This window comes from Hippoglossus stenolepis, chromosome 20 (genome assembly GCF_022539355.2).
Source record: "Hippoglossus stenolepis isolate QCI-W04-F060 chromosome 20, HSTE1.2, whole genome shotgun sequence".
NCBI lineage: Eukaryota > Metazoa > Chordata > Actinopteri > Pleuronectiformes > Pleuronectidae > Hippoglossus > Hippoglossus stenolepis.
The window spans coordinates 16,665,610-16,684,085 of record NC_061502.1 but is presented as its reverse complement, the minus strand read 5'-3'; the positions used below and the strand labels follow the sequence as shown (position 1 = coordinate 16,684,085).

The 18,476-nt window shown below is 42.6% G+C and overlaps 2 protein-coding genes across 2 annotated transcripts in view; one reads left to right on the top strand and one right to left on the bottom strand.

Annotated features, from left to right (window-relative positions):
* lama2 (laminin, alpha 2) overlaps positions 1-7,985 on the bottom strand; it is a 138,572-nt gene extending 130,587 nt beyond the window's left edge. The window contains 1 exon segment of the mRNA XM_047338003.1: positions 7,838-7,985. Within this exon segment, the coding sequence (XP_047193959.1) occupies positions 7,838-7,907 (70 nt within the window). The 5' untranslated portion in view covers positions 7,908-7,985.
* Positions 7,986-9,685: 1,700 nt separating this feature from the next.
* LOC118099855 (vesicular inhibitory amino acid transporter-like) lies at positions 9,686-18,129 on the top strand. Its single transcript, XM_035144632.2, has 7 exons — positions 9,686-10,303; positions 14,951-15,087; positions 15,543-15,672; positions 16,113-16,315; positions 16,784-17,021; positions 17,203-17,365; positions 17,810-18,129. Exons 1-7 carry the CDS (start codon positions 9,686-9,688, stop codon positions 18,127-18,129), a joined length of 1,809 nt encoding a protein of 602 aa, XP_035000523.2.
* Positions 18,130-18,476: the final 347 nt, after the last annotated feature.

The following is an 18,476-nucleotide window of genomic DNA, read 5'->3' as shown; positions in this document are numbered from 1 at the left end:
ATTTGGATTCTTGGTCGAGTTTTGCATCCATCACGTGATGTCATCAACAAGATGAGCACACTGACATTTTTTGGATATTTTACTTAGGGGGGGCTGAGAAGATCTGCAAAATGTCCGGAGCAACTGATTTGGAAATTTGCGTTCTCACATGCAGCCCTGAGCCGGGAAATTTCAGGAAAATGTCCGGAGGTCAATGCACGTCTGAAAGGGGCTTAAGGAATGTTTTGGTGCAGATTTCATAAACAATGCAGATGTCAGACAAATAATTCAAGTTTTGTTTTCAAAGTAATTAAAAAGTTGTAATTAAAAGTATTGTAGGACGTCTCTTCGGTGACTTTTCAACCAAAGGAGGTCTGTGAGAGAGAGGGGAGGTAAAGCTGAGTTGAAGAGACAACAAGAAAGTCAGTAACAAAATACAAAACACACCAAAGAAATAACAGAATACACCGAGGAGAAGGAGAGGAGTAAAAGAGGAGAGAAAAGGAGGAAGAGGACGACGACCAGGAGGCCAAGGAACGAGTGGAGAGAGGGAAAGAAAGAACAGAGAGGGGGGGGGGACAGGACAGAAATAAGTGGGCGAAAGGGGATGAAGGATTATGAGTAGCAGAGGAGGGGAAAGCGTCTGCGAGTGTGTGTCTGTGAGTGTGTGTGTGGGTGCAGGGGGGGGGCTCATTATTGACACCATGTGTTACCACAGGAAGCTCCTTGGGAAAATATAAGCACCCAGAGAGATCAGAGAGCAGGAGAAAGCAAGAGAGAGATGAGAGGACGACAGAGAAACAGAAAGAAGAAGAAGAAACGGAGGTCCCTCCAAAGTCTTTGCAGCTGCAGACATTGCGTGTGTTGTGTGTGTGTGTGTACGGGTCAGTAGCCTCTGTTTTAGCAGCTGTACATCTGAGCGTCGGCCGTGCAGTGTTTTGGCCACAAGGTCACAGGGTCAAATCCCACAGGGAACATACGTACGGATCTATTGATCAATTGTAGACACAGATATTTGAAAGGAACGCTGCCAGATTGGCCTGAAGGGACGAAAACAAAAGTTCAGCATCTACAAAAAAGGCCTAATAAAAAGATGAACACTGACGGAGGTGAAGATTTCCAAGTCACAGTTTTCTACACAGAAAATCAGCTCAGTGTGATGAGCTCAGACGATTCGTCAATAAATCAAGTCATCAGTCAGTCAAAACTAATTGGAAAACATTTGGCAAATTGATCATTTTAAATCATTTATGTTTCAAGCAAAAAATGTCAAACTTGGTAACTTCAGTCTCTACAATGAGGATTCGCTCATTTTCATTTCTTTTTGTGTTAGACTTGTTAGTAAACAGAATATTTTGGGGGTTTGAACTGAAAACGTCACCTTGGGCTATTCAGGGATAATTTATAGACGAGGATATAAATTGACAATGAACATAATCAGTTGCTTTGGCATTTGACTTGAAAACAGCCAATTTGCATGAAAAACAAATATATATATATATATATTTGATTGCTTGATCCCTTTGACAGATATTTTTTCGGATTCTGACAATTCCAAAAGGTCCAATTGGACGGCAGTACTAACTTTTAGGAGTAAATCTAAACTATTAAAAAACCCTACCTCCACTGGGCCAGTGCTTCAAAGAGAAGACGGGTCATTTTCATTATTGGATTGAAATTTACAAGATCACAGACGTCCCAGATCTCCGCCAAGTTTTCATCAGCGCTTGTTTCTCCGTCTGCCAGCGGGCTTCCACCAAAACTACTCGACCAATTTCCATGAAGTGCTGTGAAGGGAAAAGGGTTTGACCTGGAACCTGTTACATTTTGGAGTGGATGTGAATAAATGGTTGGGTTTTTTTTGTGGTACTTTCTTTAACATAGTGAGATAGGTTGTTAACCTTGAGGGCGGCGTGTCCTCTCCGAGCTCCCTTCGAGTTCCACATTATTTTCCGTGTAGTCCATTTTTCAAACACACATTATTTCAGAGCTGAACGTACCCTTATATAAAAAAAAAAAAAAGGTCGTGCAACTTATTATAAAAATGGTCATTCTTACAAATCCATATCATGCTCCTGCTTATTTTTGAGGAGCAGTAAATAGTCTGGGTGCAGTAGCCGGTGCAAACGCTCACACACGACCCGTATGAACTCTCACACACACAATTACCAATTTATCAACTCCTGCCCTGCTTCTCTCTGTGTCTAAGCCCACAGTAGAATGGAGCCGGGGCAGAGCGGCTTTTGTGTCCCTGGTAGAATTAACTATTGATTTTCTCCTCAGCATTATCAATGCTGTTCTGACAACAAAACAGCGAGGAAACACTCACACTCATGGGTCCACACACCCGTACGCAGACCTGGATTCTGTACAGGGGGAAGACGGGCTTTGTAGGAGGCGGCACGGCCCCACTGGGAAAAGCACAAGTCGAATATTAACATGCTACTGGAAACAAGCTAACAAAAATATACAAACAATGATATATGCAAATAATGAAATATGCAAAATGAACTGAACCAAATATTTAGAGTACACACTCTACCCCATTGAGCATTAGCGCATGTTTATGTACTGCACGTTTATGCATCGTTTCTACAATCAGAAGAAAGTAGCACTTCTGAACATCAGCATTATTCTCAAATACATTAGTGTCATTACCATAAACAAATGTCAGCGGGGTCAAGTCTATTATCTGGTTCCAGTCAAAAGTAGTAAAGGAAAATGTAGCGAGTGCCAGTGGGTGTTTTGTTTTTTTTTTAAATGGAAAAAACATAAAACTGGAATAATGTTCATCCACTTCTCACTCCTTCAACTATCCAGCCAAAAGGAAGTTTATGTAAAATGGTTCCTAAGTATAGAGCCCGACATATGAGCAGAACACAGACATATGGGTATCCGTGTTTTCTCTTGCCGATATGAAAACCTTTATTTTTACAGGGTAAACAAGGCAGAAAAGATCAATAGTGTTAACATTTGATGCTGAAATAGTTATGTTTGTCGTCTTAGTTCCATAAACTTGGTTGTATTGGTGTTTTCTATTTATTTAGAATACATTTGATGGTTAAACTGTATGTTTTTTGTTCATAAAATTATTGTGCTGATAATTTATTGATAAAACTAAGGGTGCAGACTTCTTTGAAACCAGCAGGTATCATTTGGACCTGACCTACTTCTGTCCGGTCAGAGTGTCAGAGTCCCACCTTCCCTCTCACACACATTCCCTGTTCAGCTTCCTCTGCCTCTGTCGATGACAGGAAGGATGCAGCACCGGTCCAACTTAGCACCTGGCTAATTTTAGCTCCCACGGGATTCTGCTAAAGTGAACAACACACACACACACACACAGACACACACACACACACACCTGTTGGAGGACATGTGATCTGTGTCGTTGGCACAATGTCCTTGAGTAAATCTTGGCTACCTTCAACCTTAAATGACAGCACATACACAAACATACAAACAGAGAAACACAGTTGAACCCAATTTCATTTCATCAAATGTGACTAAATGAAATTACATTGACACAACACAAGCAGACACAGGCACACACACCTCGTTTCAAGTGCCAGGTTGAATGTCAAACTCCGAATTGAAGAAACAAGACAAACTCTCCTTCCTGTTCAGAGGCCAGGTTAATGACGAAAGACGAGGATTAAAAGTTAACTTTTATAGTCAAATCAAAACACCTCTTTTCCAAAGTGACCCATTCCCCAGATAACAACATTTGGACTTCACCGTCTGGCTCAAGGACGTTTTGACATGTGGACAGAAGCAGCTCATGACGGAAACAGGAAGGAGACCTTAAATCACAGGACCAACCTTCACCAGCACCTTAGCAACAGATCAGGTTGCAAACAGAACTGAAATACAGCAACAAATTCAATTTACACTAGACATGTTAACATGAACACCAATATTCTGATATAAACAATACTCTGAATAAGACACTTCCATGTAAACAGCATTTTCTGATTATACCTTAACTTGAATAAGGTTAATTAACAACCAATTATCACAGTCACTGGTTGTTACATCCATAGCTACAAGTGTCTAAAAGCTTTTAACAGCAGAAGAGACAAATACATTTAAAAATCAACAGCACAAAAGTGTTTGATATGAATGCAAATCTAGATGAAATGTGTTTGTCTGTAATTACTCTGAACCCTCGTCTTAACTGCGGCGCTCATCTCACAATCTGCATTCATCTGCATGTTTTAACAAACGACGCAATTTAACTATAGAAGCTGTTATTACAACGGCAACTAAACAAAGCTCCTCTGCATCCTTTCCTATTGTCGTGAGGTCGTCTCCTCCCTTGTCACCGTCCATCCATCCTCGCTTCCTTATTTTCTAGGACACGCTGATTATATTCACTGAATGTGGGTCTGAGGGAAAAAAGCCTGAGAGCTTTCCCTCTGGTGTATTCCATCAAATCCATTCAGCTAAGCTCGGCTGCGTTCACATTAACATAGCAGAGCGAGATCAACATATTTTAGAGACATTATGACATCGGGATGAATTCACCTCATAAAAATGTTGATTTCTCTGATGGCATTCACTGCGGAACCTCTGGTGAGAGCCCATCGCGTTGCATTTAGCCCCGGCTTGGTTAAATCCACATTACCATAAACGTATAAACACAAATGTAGTTGCTCTGAAGAGACCCGCGACAAATTGACTGTTATTTTTATATTTCCAGCGAGGATCCTCCCGAAGAAGAAACTCTTCTGCAGGATCGGGACCTCACCTTCGATTGATGCCACAGCCCAATAAGCATCAACAGGGAAATCAATCAGCTCCGATACGTTTGGGTTATTAAAGCTGCGAAGTGAGGTTTGTGCAGAACAGTGACATTTAGGACGATTTGCTGAATAAAACGTTGATTTCTCTGTTGGTTTACGTCTGAATTCATTCCACATTATTGTCTCTGGTGAGTTTACTGCGCGAAATCCGTTCATGGAAATCAGGACCGGCGACATTCACACGACTACAAGACTCAACAAATCAACTTTTCAAGGAACTTTTACAATTACCTACAGTGACAGCCACACTTTAGTTTACTATCTTTTATTAACGTGATTTCTGGATGTGTAGTGTTACGTTAAACAAGTAATTTTGTTTAAATGCACTGGTATCGGAGCGGTACTCTATATCGTCAAATTCCAGGTATCAGAATCAGAATCGAAAAGGGAAAAACAGTATCAGAACATTTCTATTCAAAAACTCCCATTTCTATTCCGCTTGTTATTGCTTGTGTGTATTTTCTCATCGTGCTGCTTCATCTACACCCCCCTCGTCTCCCTCACGTCCTCTGAACGTCCCGTCTATACCTGTTAACCCACCCTCTCTCTATTGCTGCCGTTTCCTCCAATGCAGGAGAACTCTTGAACGCACCCTCCTTCCTCTCTCCTCTCTATTTCAGCCCTCCTCCTCCTCCTCCTCCTCCTCCTCCTCCTGTTCTCTTTCTGATTATCTCCTGATGTCTCTCTGAGCTCTGTCGCTGATAGAGAGCAGGCCTGGTTGACACGCCTGGTAATGAGGCTCCTCACACAGATGGCCTCTCCCGCCCTCCTCTACTCACTTTCACTTTTCCGCTCTCACTCTCTCTCGCTCTCTCTCGCTCACTCTCGCTCTCTCTCAGTTTGCAGAAACACATGCATCCTGATGGCAGAACCCCCATCCTCCCCACGGTGGGGGGTCCGAAACACTCCTGGGTTAAACAGTAGCTGGAGATGTTTTGAAGAGGATAAATAGAAAAATGCATGACAAGCACTAGATGTGTCTCATCTTCCAAACAACAGTCGCCAAATCATCGCTCGACGCCGCACACACACACACACACACACACACACACACACACACACACACACACACACACACACACACACACTCATATGTTCACGCGCCTTCTTCATGCTGGGGGAAGTTTTTTTATCCGGAAATTTCCAATTCTACATTATTTTGGGCTGAATGGGAAAAATCTGTATTTCACATGATTATTATTTTTTATATTCTGCTCTGTTATATTGATTTTTCCTCCGTCTCTCAATCCCCATCTCTGCTGAGGGCTTTGTTGCTCATTTTTCCTTGTTGACTGTGTCGTGGCCCCGACCACACACACACACTGCACATAATTAATCTCTCACAGCCTCACAAATAACAAACAATAACCAAAAGTTAAAGAGCAGCTGCTGTGTTCCATGATTCCGTTTGATCTTTAAAAGAGTTGATTCACCTTGAACACTAAAATGAAAAACTAGATTTTCTCATGTCACCCTTGTGACACGTGCATTGACATGGTTTTTAATTGTTTGGGGTTTGAGATATCCATCTGAGATTCTGAGAACAACAATGCTCGAAGCATTGAAAAGAATATTGGGGAGGATTTTTCAACATCAATGCATCTTTCCCGAAATGCTGCAGCACCCTGTTGCTCTGGATAATCTGCAGAGCACAATGAGCAGTTTTCATATTTTTTTTAGAAAACTGATCCACATGACACCGTTGACACTGAGGTCTGTGGATTATCCAGAGAAACAGGGGCACAGCTGGAGATCTCAAAACTAAAAACCTTGATGCATGGCAGGAACCCAAAGGTGAGAATTAAGAAAATCATAATTTCACTTCAAAGCTGCTTCCAGTCTTGCGCTCAACTCCCGACTAATTTCCTGAAATCTTCCGGAGGGGCTGTATGTGATTTTCCGTAAATATTCCAGCCATCCCCTGGAATAAATGACATTTCTAACACTAAGCGAACACGAAACTGGAAGAAAACAAGTATCTCAGGATGAAGAAGAGGAGCCGTACACGTAGAAGGTGCCGACGAAGATGTCGACTTCGAAAGACAATGACATTCAATAGCTTTTGGTGTTAAGGGACATTTTTGCATCTTCTTTTACAAACCGAATCTTCTAAGTGATCTGACGATGTTTAACTACGGGACAGAGACATCTGGTCTGTACAGCTGCACACAGCCGGCAACAAACTGTGACAGGGTGCGAAGCAGGACCCCCTGTGGAGGAACACAACGAAAGTACACACTGAATAAAGACAAACGGTGTTGGCTGAGCAGTAACGACAGATAAACGCCAACCGAGTTTCATCTGAGACGTCTACATATGTGTTGAGGCTGAGTACAGTGCAGCTATGTGGAGTTCAACCTCTTCCTTTGATTTAAGGGTCTAAAAATAACAGCTAATACGAGAGTTTGACTTTCACAATGATTCTCAATATCTTAAAATAACAGAAACGTCACCAACAACAAATCAAACAGGCCAAAACCTCCCAGAGTAAACACGTGGCTCTTCTTCATGTGTCCGACTGTCACTCCAGCTACAGCTTTTTGTGTTGAGGTTTTATCTCAATCACACTCAAGGTTTGTTATCATTAGGGCCATTGAGTAGTTTTTCTCTTTTACATCCTTGTGTTAATGAGGATTAAACAAAAGTGAAGAAACCACAGGTGCCTTCAGATCATGTGTGTTATGATCTGGTCCTTTTCAACATAAAACCAAACAAGCCAAACCCTCCTCAGAGTCAACATGTGGCTCTTCTTCATGTGTCACTGCAGCTACAGTTGGTTTTGTGGGTTTTCCTCTCTCACGTGTAGATAAAGTCGTGTTTCACTCATCAGACGAATCAGCTTTTCAGTAACTTTGTGACTGTGCTAGAAACTAAATAAAGTTTTGTTGGGGGACCACCACAGGTTGAACTCTCCCTCCAGCAGTTAGACGGGTCCCTGTGTTAAAACCGGCGTGTGCGCAGCCGAGGCTCATTCTGAACGCGGCTTTACGCTGAGTGCGTAACGTGTATCAATCAGATGCGGTCGATCAGCTGTGATCGATCAGTCGACTCACCTCTCTGCTGCCCGCCGCTCCGCTGCAGCCATAGCAACCCGGCCAACAGCGCGAGCACGTGGCGCGTCATCTCTGCGCAGTCCGAAGTTTGTCGAAGTTTAGTGTCCGCAGCGCGCGCGCTGTCCCTCTCGCGCGGCAGCGTGTTGAGTTTGATGCCGCAGGAAAGTTTGACTCTGGGATCAGTAACTCTCCTCCTCCTCCTCTTCTTCCTCCTCCTCCTCTTCCTCTCCTCTCCTCAGAGTCATAGATAGATAGATAGATAGATAGATAGATAGATAGATAGATAGATAGATAGATAGATAGATAGATAGATAGATAGATTGTTATATATTTAATAACATAACTTGTATGCTATATTATATACAGTTTTAGTTGTTTTATTCACATAATTCGAATTTATGGTTTTAAACCTTGTTTGAATAAGTGTTATGGCAATATTATTATTATAAGATTCTTATTTTGTTTGTTTTACTTTACTTCTTGGTGCTTCAGGAGCACATATTGACCCTGAATTAGAGTAATCAGATTACTTTTCTTTGTAGGCAGTAACTTTACAGAGAGACTGGGAGGAAGGTGTTAAAGCACTGAATCCATAAAAGGGTTAAAAAACACAACATCAGATGTGTGGATGATATGAAACATTTCATCACAGATTCAGCTTTATATGAACAAAGTAATGGACGGGACATGAAGAAGCATAAGAGCTGGAAAGAAGTGAACAGAGCTCAGAGTACTTCAGGGGTAAATGGGACAGAGAACAGCTGGACTAAAGTTTTTGGAGGAGTTGAGTCCACCCGGTCACATGCACCTCTGTTCTATGGCTCCTCCTGCTGCTCCACACAACTCACCACACTCTGGGGCAAAACCTGGTGTGGACACACAAAAAAAGATACAAACACATTCACATGGAGAAACATGGAACGGTGAACAACAATTGAACTGAATGAACAACTGAATGAACTTTGTTACTAAGTTCAAAACGTTTCTTGATGCTTTAATAACCAGAATCACAATGAGATGTGGAACTCAAGAGAAGAATCAAGGAGCAAAACCTGGCCTGTTGGTAACTTATTGTTATTATAGTATTTAAATTAGATAATATACATTTATATTTAGTATTTGCATGTAAAATAATCAGTTTTAATTCAGTGAACAATAAAAAGGGATTAAGTTGTGCCCTCCCCTACATCCCCTAGTGTACCTATATGCAGGCCATTATAGCTGTTTACTCCTTCACTCTTGAAAACACTGCGGTATTAAAATGTTCCAGTTCACCAACTTGTCAGTCACTTCACACACCTGTGAATTTGTGTAGTTATGCCAGTGTGTGTGTGTGTGTTTGACGTTGTGTGTGTGGACAATAACTTTGTGGGCAAAGCAAAGTCAACCTCCTCCAAACCCCTCAGAGCTCCAGAGGCAGAGGGGCTGACTCCGCAGACTGGGCGGCTGAAGATGGGCTCTCCTCGCTGGGCTCGTAGCTTTGGGCAGCCCTGGAGTTCTGCTGGGTCTCTGTGGGGCTGGGTGGTGTCCAGGATACAACCGGGCAGGACGATGAGGTGAGTCACATTATGGGATATATTCATCTCTAAATTTACAGTACTACGGATGTGTATTTTTTACTTTTTGATCTTATCCCATCTTATCTTATTTTATCTTATCATCTTCCACTGGGATGTATTTAGTTTTTTTTTTACATAGCATTTGTAAGTAATTAACCATCTTGTTTTCTTTGTTTAACCCTATTGTCAGAAAAATAAACAGTTCAGTGAAGTTGGTGAGGTCACAGAAACCACTGAAAAGTAACAAGAACTGTTTTTAATGTGCAGGTTCTTTGATCAGGACGAAGAGATGCTGGTTCTGACCCACAGCGATGAGTTGAACAGAACCTACGGTGAGGAGAGTCGATTTCCCTTTGACCACATCGCAAACAAAAACACAAGCAGTCCCTCTCTGACTGAGCAGGACACCCCCGCCCTGAGAGAGAGGCCAGCTCCTGACCTGCCGGGATCCAGCAGCACCTCATGGCATGGTGATGGTCCATCTTTTAAAGAGACCAGGGCTACTGTCATCTCCACTGGACCCAGAACCATCACCATAACTTCCACAGTTTCCAGTGCAGACTCCCTGTGGCTCAGAAACACCTCGAGTTACGGCAAAGGAGAGAGATCCTCTGAGATGGAAGAGGACGCAACGGGAAGCAACAGTGAGGAGAAGCTGAGATTCAAGGGTAAGAGGAGCAGATCCAGTCGGATGGAGGCATCGTCTAAAGGGGATAATCAAGAGCAGAGACTTTCTGAGGATGGAGAGGAGGGAAGGGAAGGAGCATCTACGCACCGTGAAGAAGAGAGAGCAGGGCTGAGTTTGGCTGATTCACTTCTGAGCCCCAACGCTGGCACCACGGGTCTGAATCCAGCTCCCACCATCACCGCCTGGGAGGCCGGATGGAACGTGACAAACGCAATACAGGTACACACTCATACTATAGTTTTTTTTTCACGTTTTAATGTTTCAAACCCGATTAACCCAAAATAAATTATAGTTCAAATTAATGTGAACCATTTTCTCCAGTGCTGGGATGTAACAAAGTACATTTACTTCTGGACTTTAATAAATCTCTCCCACATGTATCGGTAAATATCTGTACTTTCTACTCTACGCTAAAGTTTACAATATATTGCATTACATGTTTTTTATATTCCTAGCACGGCAGGTAACATAAGACTCTAGGACTCTTCCAAAATGATTTACATGTCGTAGATTGTTGCATTAGGGAACAGGATACACTCTTTGTCCTTTTAGTTGTACTCAAGTAAAAGTTTTGAGTAATTCCTCCACCTCTGCTTGTCTCCTTCCGTTAAACACATGACCCCAAAGTGCTCATGACACTTAGATGTGGGAGAAATCCATTGAATGTAATATATCTAGTATGAAAAATGACTGGCACACTCAAACCCAGTCAAATCCAATTCATGAGAGTGAACTCAATCACCTCAACTTATGGTCAATTATTGAATCGTACTTTTATTCATTGCAAAATAATTATTCAGTACTTTGTTGGTTCAGTTTCAGCATCTCGTGCATCCCGTCTTTCTCTCTCTCCTCCAGGAGACTAATGCAAAAATGTAAATGCCAGTTGTTTAGGTGCCAAGCTCCACGCCACATTCAAAAAGCATTAAGCTTACAGACCATTTAATCCCCTGCCATTGTTTTAATATCACCAAACATTGCAGGCGGTTTGTCAGGCCCTCTCCCAGTCTTCATAATCAAATAAAATGTGAATCAAACCATTAAACGAAAAGGAAATGCTCCCGATCACAGCGTGTCCCCGTGGCGGTAATGCTAATAGCTTATTACGCTGTAAACGCCGGGCCTTATTCAACCGCTGCACTCATGTAAATGTGTTCTTTCACTGAATAACTGCAGTGTGATTGAGCAGCAGCGCTCGGTCCATGGAGAATACGTAATGATACCAAGGTGCACACACACACACACACACACACACACACACACTCACATGCTGTCAAATGAAGACGTGCATGCAAATATATTCCCTCAGGAAATTAGGTGAAAGGCTTTTGTGTCAGATTGACGTAAACATACAGAATTTTAATCACAGCGCTGTCATCAGTACATACATACATGTATGAACACATGATATTTAGTGGATAAACAACTATTTGTTCCTGGTTTATTGATGTTAGTCTGTCTGTCTCAGTGCCAAGATTTCTTTTTTTTTACTTCTGGTTTTCATTAGAGACCGGAGATCATGATTTATTCCATATTGATACTGATTTAAAATGCAGATTCAAACCACAGTGTATTTGAATGAATGTGTCTCCAAAACCAGGCTGCAATTGGAGCAATAATCAAAAACCATGAAGGAAACACATTCTGCTCATATTCAGGTTCATAATTCTAATTTGTGTTATTACTTGAAAATGTTTTCATGCTCTAATGTCCAGAAAACATCACTTTGACTGTCCATTGCTGCAGCTCCTCTCTTCAGCCTCTGTCTGAAACACTTGGCTTTAGCTCCTGTCTCTTTATAGGAGCTCCCTATTTAACTTTGCCGAATTTTTACACACGGAAAAAACTATGAAACACGCTTGTGGAAATAAAAAAAAATCTTCATACGAGCAGATGACTCATTAATTGCTGAAGTTAGAAAAGGTGGCTAGTGCACGAGTCTTTTTATTAAAGGTGATGATTCACTGGATGCCTGAAGTGTTTTTAACCTCAGACACTGTTGAACGACCGTTGGCCTGATAAAAGAAGCAGAATGTGACTAATGTATAAACACCTATCAGTGTTATAATGGCCGAGGCCGTTGTTAAGGGGCTAACAGTTTTATTAATAATGGAAAAAAAAGACCAGCAGTTTTATCTCCTGTCAAGGCTAAAAAGAAAAATATGTGTTTTCCGCTGGTGGTGTATTGATGCCAGTATAACGGACGGTCTGCCAGCTTAATAAAGTTTTTATAAGGGAGCAAATTTGCTGCCAGAAATGCAAAAAACAGCTCCCACTCTGAAGGCCTGGGAATATCATGGAGCTCAGTTTGAATTCCAACCCGATTGTTAATGAGGCAGCTCCAGTTTGTGTGTCCTCATCGAACTTTTGTTTTCAACACTGAGAATTCATCGTCTATTTTTACCCTGAACTGACTTGAAAGTGGTGAAATATGATTGAAAAATCCCATTTAGATATAATTGCATTTGAAATGTGGATTGAGAGAAGTACACATCATCCTCATCCTCATCCTCATCCTCATCCTCATCCTCCTCATCATTCTGGATACGGGGGCAGCCATCTTGCACTGGTGGTGTAATTTGGAGCCAGCCAGTGATCATGAGGTCGAGCTGTGGTTTCAAGGTCTCGCCGAGATGTGCGCTCAACCAATCAGGAGTCAGTTCCAGCCGTCAATCATGACATTTTATTCCATTTCTATAGCATCAATAATTAAAAACCAAACATATAGGAAGAAAAAAACACTTGGACATACATCAGTGTACTTTAACTTGTTAGATTTGGTACACGTCCCATCCACTTGCATGGGGAGATCGCCACCAGGGGGCGATCGAGATGATTTGGCTTCACTTTAAAGGAGCCGTCACGTCGTCCATCTTTAAATACAGTCTGCAACGGCTGCAACATTCGTCGTGGCTTGAAATAGTGACTCTTGGAGTTATTTAAATGTCAAACCTGCCTGTTTCTGGTCCCGTCTGCTGCCTGTAATCCCCTGAAGGTGGGAAGAGACATTTCTCCATCGCTCTCCGTGCACGAGGCATGTGCATGCATAAAATATTGTGCATGACCTCGAGGGCAGCAGTTGAAATCCTGCACTTGAGGAGTCCAGACAGAAGTGAATATGTAATAAGTGTCGCCTGGAAACCTTCGCTGCTTGGTGGCCGCTGATAAATATAAGGTATGGAGAAGGGGGGGTGGGGGGGGTAAGTGTTTGGTGAGTATGGCCTGAATAAGCAGAATTTAAAAGGCGTCTTCGGGGGGTCAGACTGTGGCACCAAGCGCTGAGAAGAATCATCTTTTTATCCATCTTCTTCAAAGCCAATCGGGGATCTCCTCCCCCCCCCCTCATCGTGCCCCCATGTGATTGGGAGCTGGTTCAGGTTGTGCTCAGAGTAACCAATGAGGAATTAGCTGGCAGAGACACAGAGGAAGCGGAGACGAGCGGGGAGCGAGAGCGGAGATGAAATCTGATACGTGAGCGTCAGATTTCTCTCAAACTGCTTTCATCCCCAGCAGCTCCATTTGAACATCAAAGCACCATCAGCATATGCCTAACAGACACCAGTTACCAAATAGTAACTTGAAAGAGAGAGAATGTGCGCTTGTCTGTTTATGCCTCCGCTGTGTGTGTGTGTGTGTGTGTGTGTGTGTGTGTGTGTGTGTGTGTGTGTGTGTGTGTGTGTGTGTGTGTGTGTGTGACTCCATAACTCTCTCAGTGAGTCTCTGTATCTCCATGTTCCAACATTCGAAACACAGCAGCTCCATCAAAGTAGCTCGTTGTCTCCTCTGATCTCCTCCTCCTCCTTCCACCTCCTGCTCTCCAGCCGCCGGGTCCCACCTCTCCTTTCCCCCTGTCTCCCCTTTTCCCCTCTCTTCCCTCCCTCCCTCTCTCCTCCTCTCTCTCTCTCTCTGGCACTCACCAATGTTCCTCCTCTGGTGATGGGCCAAAGCCTGACTCCTCTCCTCCTTCTGCTCCTGCTGGTCTCCACGCATCCTCGAAACTCTCCAGGCATCAGGCCAAAAATCTCTCCTCTTCTCCTCCTCGTCATCCGACCGTGAACGGCGGTCCATTCTTCTCTTTTCTCTCCCGTTCCCCCTCAACTGTCCCTCAACATCCTTTCTTTTCCTCATTTCTAGGAGTTTTAATTTCGACATAAGATTGTTTTGAGGTCCATTGTCCTGTAAATTCTCTGATCCCTTGTTCAGAGGAACTATTGTACCTTTATTTTGAAGGAGTTATTTAGATTTTTCTCAATTTTCTATTTGAATTGATTTTTTCATCTGTTTCCCTTGTGCTTGTTTTTACCCATCCTGCTTCCTGTACAGGATTTTGTTTTCTCTTTTAGTTTACCTGAAAACTTTACTGTATAATTTGTACATATTTGTCTTTTATACTATCTATACAATAAAACTTTGACATATGTGCATTTTTTATTTCCCTACACACTCGCACAGTACACTGTAGGATTTTGCTGACTCAGGAGTTTTGTCAGTTTAGGACCTGGACACTGAACTTGGATTTATAGCTGAAGGTTTTTAGGTCTCTGAGCTACGTTGGGTCATTGGCTGCTTGATTGATGATGATTATTTTTTATCAATTTTTATTGCGCGATCCTTTTAGCACCGATATGAAATCTGAAATTGGAAAAACGTGCTTCGTGCTCAGGGTTTCTTTTTCAACATTTGTGACTTTATTTTGATGTGACAGCAGAACACATGATCATTTATGAGGCCAAATCTTTAAGTAACTTTTTAACTTGTGTCTTCTTGTTCTTTTCTCATTTCTTGTTTTCCCACTAACCTCTAAAAAGCTTCCACTTCATGTTCCATCTTTCCCTCTCTCCCGTTCTCTCTCTTTCTCTCCCTCAGGGCATCTTCGTGTTGGGTTTGCCGTTCGCTCTGGTCCGGTCCGGTTACGTGGGTCTGGTTGTGTTGGTTCTGTCGGCGTGGGTGTGTAACCACACAGGGAGCATCCTGGTGGCCTGTCTGTATGAAGAGGAACAAAGGTACAGTCTCCGGTTATATCCCAGTATTTTATCTAAATACAATATTACTTCATCATAATCAGGTTAGAGATTTATAACATGTTTCACTTTCACACATTCTTATCTCTGTTCCATGCATTTGGCTTAAAGTCGCCTTAATTCAATCAGGCTGCAACAAATTACCTACTCATAGATATGGGTTCCCTAAATATATCAAGATCCATGAATTATATCCTGGGAAATGAGTCAAATATCAACAGTCTCCCGATGTTAAAGGAAATGATTTTTGTTTTGTTGAAATCTGTTTTTGACAATAAAACCAACATACAAATAAACAAACCAACTTAATTTCATTGGTGAAGGTAAAAAACAAACAAACACAAACATACACAAAATAAATGAAAATCAGGAAATACAGAACTATTACAAATCTTTAAATTGACTCAGTAAACAGCTGTTTTGTTTGTATGTTTCAGTCAGGGGGGGTCTGGCTCGGGGTCAAAGGTCAGAGTCCGGCACAGCTACCAGGACATAGTGGAGGCCTGCTGCAAAGGACTGTGGCCCCACTGGCCTGGAGTGGGGGGGTGGATGGTAAACGTAGCTCAGGTAACACACACACACACACACACACACACACACACACACACACACACACACACACACACACACACACACACACACACACAAACACACACACACACACACACACACACACACACATTCATTATTCTGTCAGCACATGTCTAGAAAGTGAAACTCTAGATTTTATTGTCTTTCAAGATTTTTCAGAACAAGTGTCAGTAACTTGAGATGTTGTGGAACTCAAGACTGAATTTCTCTGGAAACCTGTGAGATTACATCATTCTTTTGGATCCTCGCAATGGAAAAATATGGTTTTGGGACCTAATCCCCGACTATAACATTCCCCTGACATTATTTATGATTTAAGATTTATAGCATAGATTAAAAAAGGAGAAAATAGATATACAGTGACTGTCAGAGATAAATGTCTCTCCCTGCATCGTGTTTCTTTATTTCTTTTCCAGGTGGTTGAACTGTTGATGACCTGCACCCTCTACCTGGTCGTCTCTACCAGCCTGTTGTCTGACAGTCTGTCTGGAATGACTGTTCCCAGATCAGTGTGTTCTCTGGTCTCGCTGGTGTTCCTGCTGCCCTGCCTGCTGCTGACTGACCTCAGACCAGTCTCCACACTCAGCCTGCTCTGCTCCCTGACTCACATACTCATCAGGTACAGGAATAAAAACAAGCAGCCGTTTCCTTCTCTCATTTATTCTGGAATCTTCCCCAGGAACAGACATGGATGAAAAATTGAACGATAACACAGCGATTAACTAGTAAATTATTGCAGTGAGTTTATATTTGTCTCGTGTTATTTTAAATTGAGCCTAATTTTACTATTGATTTGTGGCAACATTCTTTGGTTTGATTTGAGGGTGTTTCCACATAAATCACAGCAAAAGAATCAGGTTTCTTATCTTATATAGAAAAATATCAACACTTCTTGAGAGCCTTGTTAGTTTTATTTCTAGATTAATTTATGTCCTCATGTAGGATTTCTATTGTTATTGTCCTTTAAACATATATATCAATAGGAGTTAACACCTCTTATTGGACTGTCTGATATAAATAAATGTTGACTGAACTAATAAATGTAGGAATCACTTCTCCTCTTGTTTTATCTCTGACCCTGGGTCAGCCTGATGGTGATGCTGTACTGTCTGAGTCGAGCCAGCCGCTGGTCCTGGTCCTGTCTGTCTCTGTCTGTGGACCCGGAGGACTTCCTCGTCTCTGTTGGCGTCATCATCTTCTCCTACACCTCACAGATCTTCCTCCCTCCTCTAGAGGGCAGCATGGAGGACAGGGGGCAGTTTGATGCTATGCTGGGTTGGACCCACGCTGCTGCCTGCGTCATGAAAACCATGTTTTCTTTACTGGTTGGTTGCTGCTCTCTATTCTGTCACTTTAATAACATGCCTCTGCACATGTGTGTGTGTGTGGAAACATCAGCTCTAATTAGAACCATGAAGAGGGGACAAGCCGAGCGATTGATTGATTGATTGATTGATTGATTGAACGATTGCTTGAACGATCCTGACTCTTTTCTTTCTTCATTAGGCCGTGTTGACCTGGGGTGCGGAGACCAGTGAGGTCATCACAGAAAACCTGCCCTCTGACCTTCGACCTCTGGTCAACCTGTGTCTGTTGGCCAAAGCCCTGCTGTCCTACCCGCTGCCGTTTTACTCTGCTGCTGAAATACTACAAACCTGTCTGCTGAAAGGTGAAAGCTGTTGATTACAGGAGTTTTGCTTCATTAAAAAGTGTTGAAAAACTCTTATTTTACAGTATCTGAAATATTAAAACATGAGTGAATATCACAAACCACTTATTTTCCATACTGTAGCTGAGTGATCAGGGAGTTTCAGTGTGTGGATCGTCAACACATTTGTCACCATGGCTGAACTTTTCCCTGTTATTGACTGTCAACATGCATGAAGTCATCAGATTAGAACATTTCCCTTTTTTAAATTGGTGCTTGTACCCTCTAATAACCACAATTCCAAACTGTAAATAAAGGATTTCATAGTTTTAACGCTTGAGGCTGACGACGTCTCTGCACAGACGCAACTGGGAAACAATGAGTCAGAATAGAAGCGATTGAAAAACAAATGTTGTTGTCACCACAAACCTCTGTGTCGTCTTTCAACTTCTCATCCACCTCTAGACTCCGCTGTCTCGTTGGGCTCCAAACCCGGGGGTGGAGGCGTGTCTCGTCCGGCCCTGCTGGTCCGCGGCGCCCTGCTGATGACATCGTCCCTGCTGGCCCTGCTGGTGCCCAGGTTCTCCCTGCTGATGGGTTTGACAGGCAGCGTGACCGGGTCAGCCATGACGCTCATCCTGCCCTGTCTGTTTCACCTCAGACTTCGCTGGGGCCGCCTCACTGCGAGGGCCCGGCTGATCGATGCTGGTATATTGAGTCTGGGGGTCGTCTGCAGTGTGTCTGGTGTGATTTGTTCGGTGAAGCGACTGGTGCAGGGACTGTAGGAGGAGAAGATGGAGGGATGGAGTGGGGACAATGTACAGTGAAACAAGTCAAACGTCAGCTTGTCACGTTCAACAAAGCCAGAAAAGGGTATTATATTAATTTATATTGTCACAGGTTAAATAAAACAGTTTCATCTGCACATAGTGAGACGGTTTAATAATAAATTAGTGAGCAAAGAAGATTCAAGCATCTGAAGTTTGAATTGAACCAAGTCAAACTTTGTTACTGGACTCGAACTGAATCACGAGGGACCGATGAGATACGAGCGGATGTATGAACAGAGCGCGCACAGGAAATCATGCATGTTTCATTTCGAGAATTACTTTATACATTGAATATGAAAAAA

What these genes read in the sequence shown, in the direction of transcription:
- LOC118099855 (XM_035144632.2), top strand. Translation starts at nt 9,686, where the DNA reads ATGCTGGTTCTGACCCACAGCGATGAGTTGAACAGAACCTACGGTGAG. An exon ending in CTGACTCACATACTCATCAG is followed by an intron (nt 16,316 to 16,783) that starts GTACAGGAATAA and finishes ACCCTGGGTCAG; the next exon opens with CCTGATGGTGATGCTGTACT. An exon ending in AAACCATGTTTTCTTTACTG is followed by an intron (nt 17,022 to 17,202) that starts GTTGGTTGCTGC and finishes TTTCTTCATTAG; the next exon opens with GCCGTGTTGACCTGGGGTGC.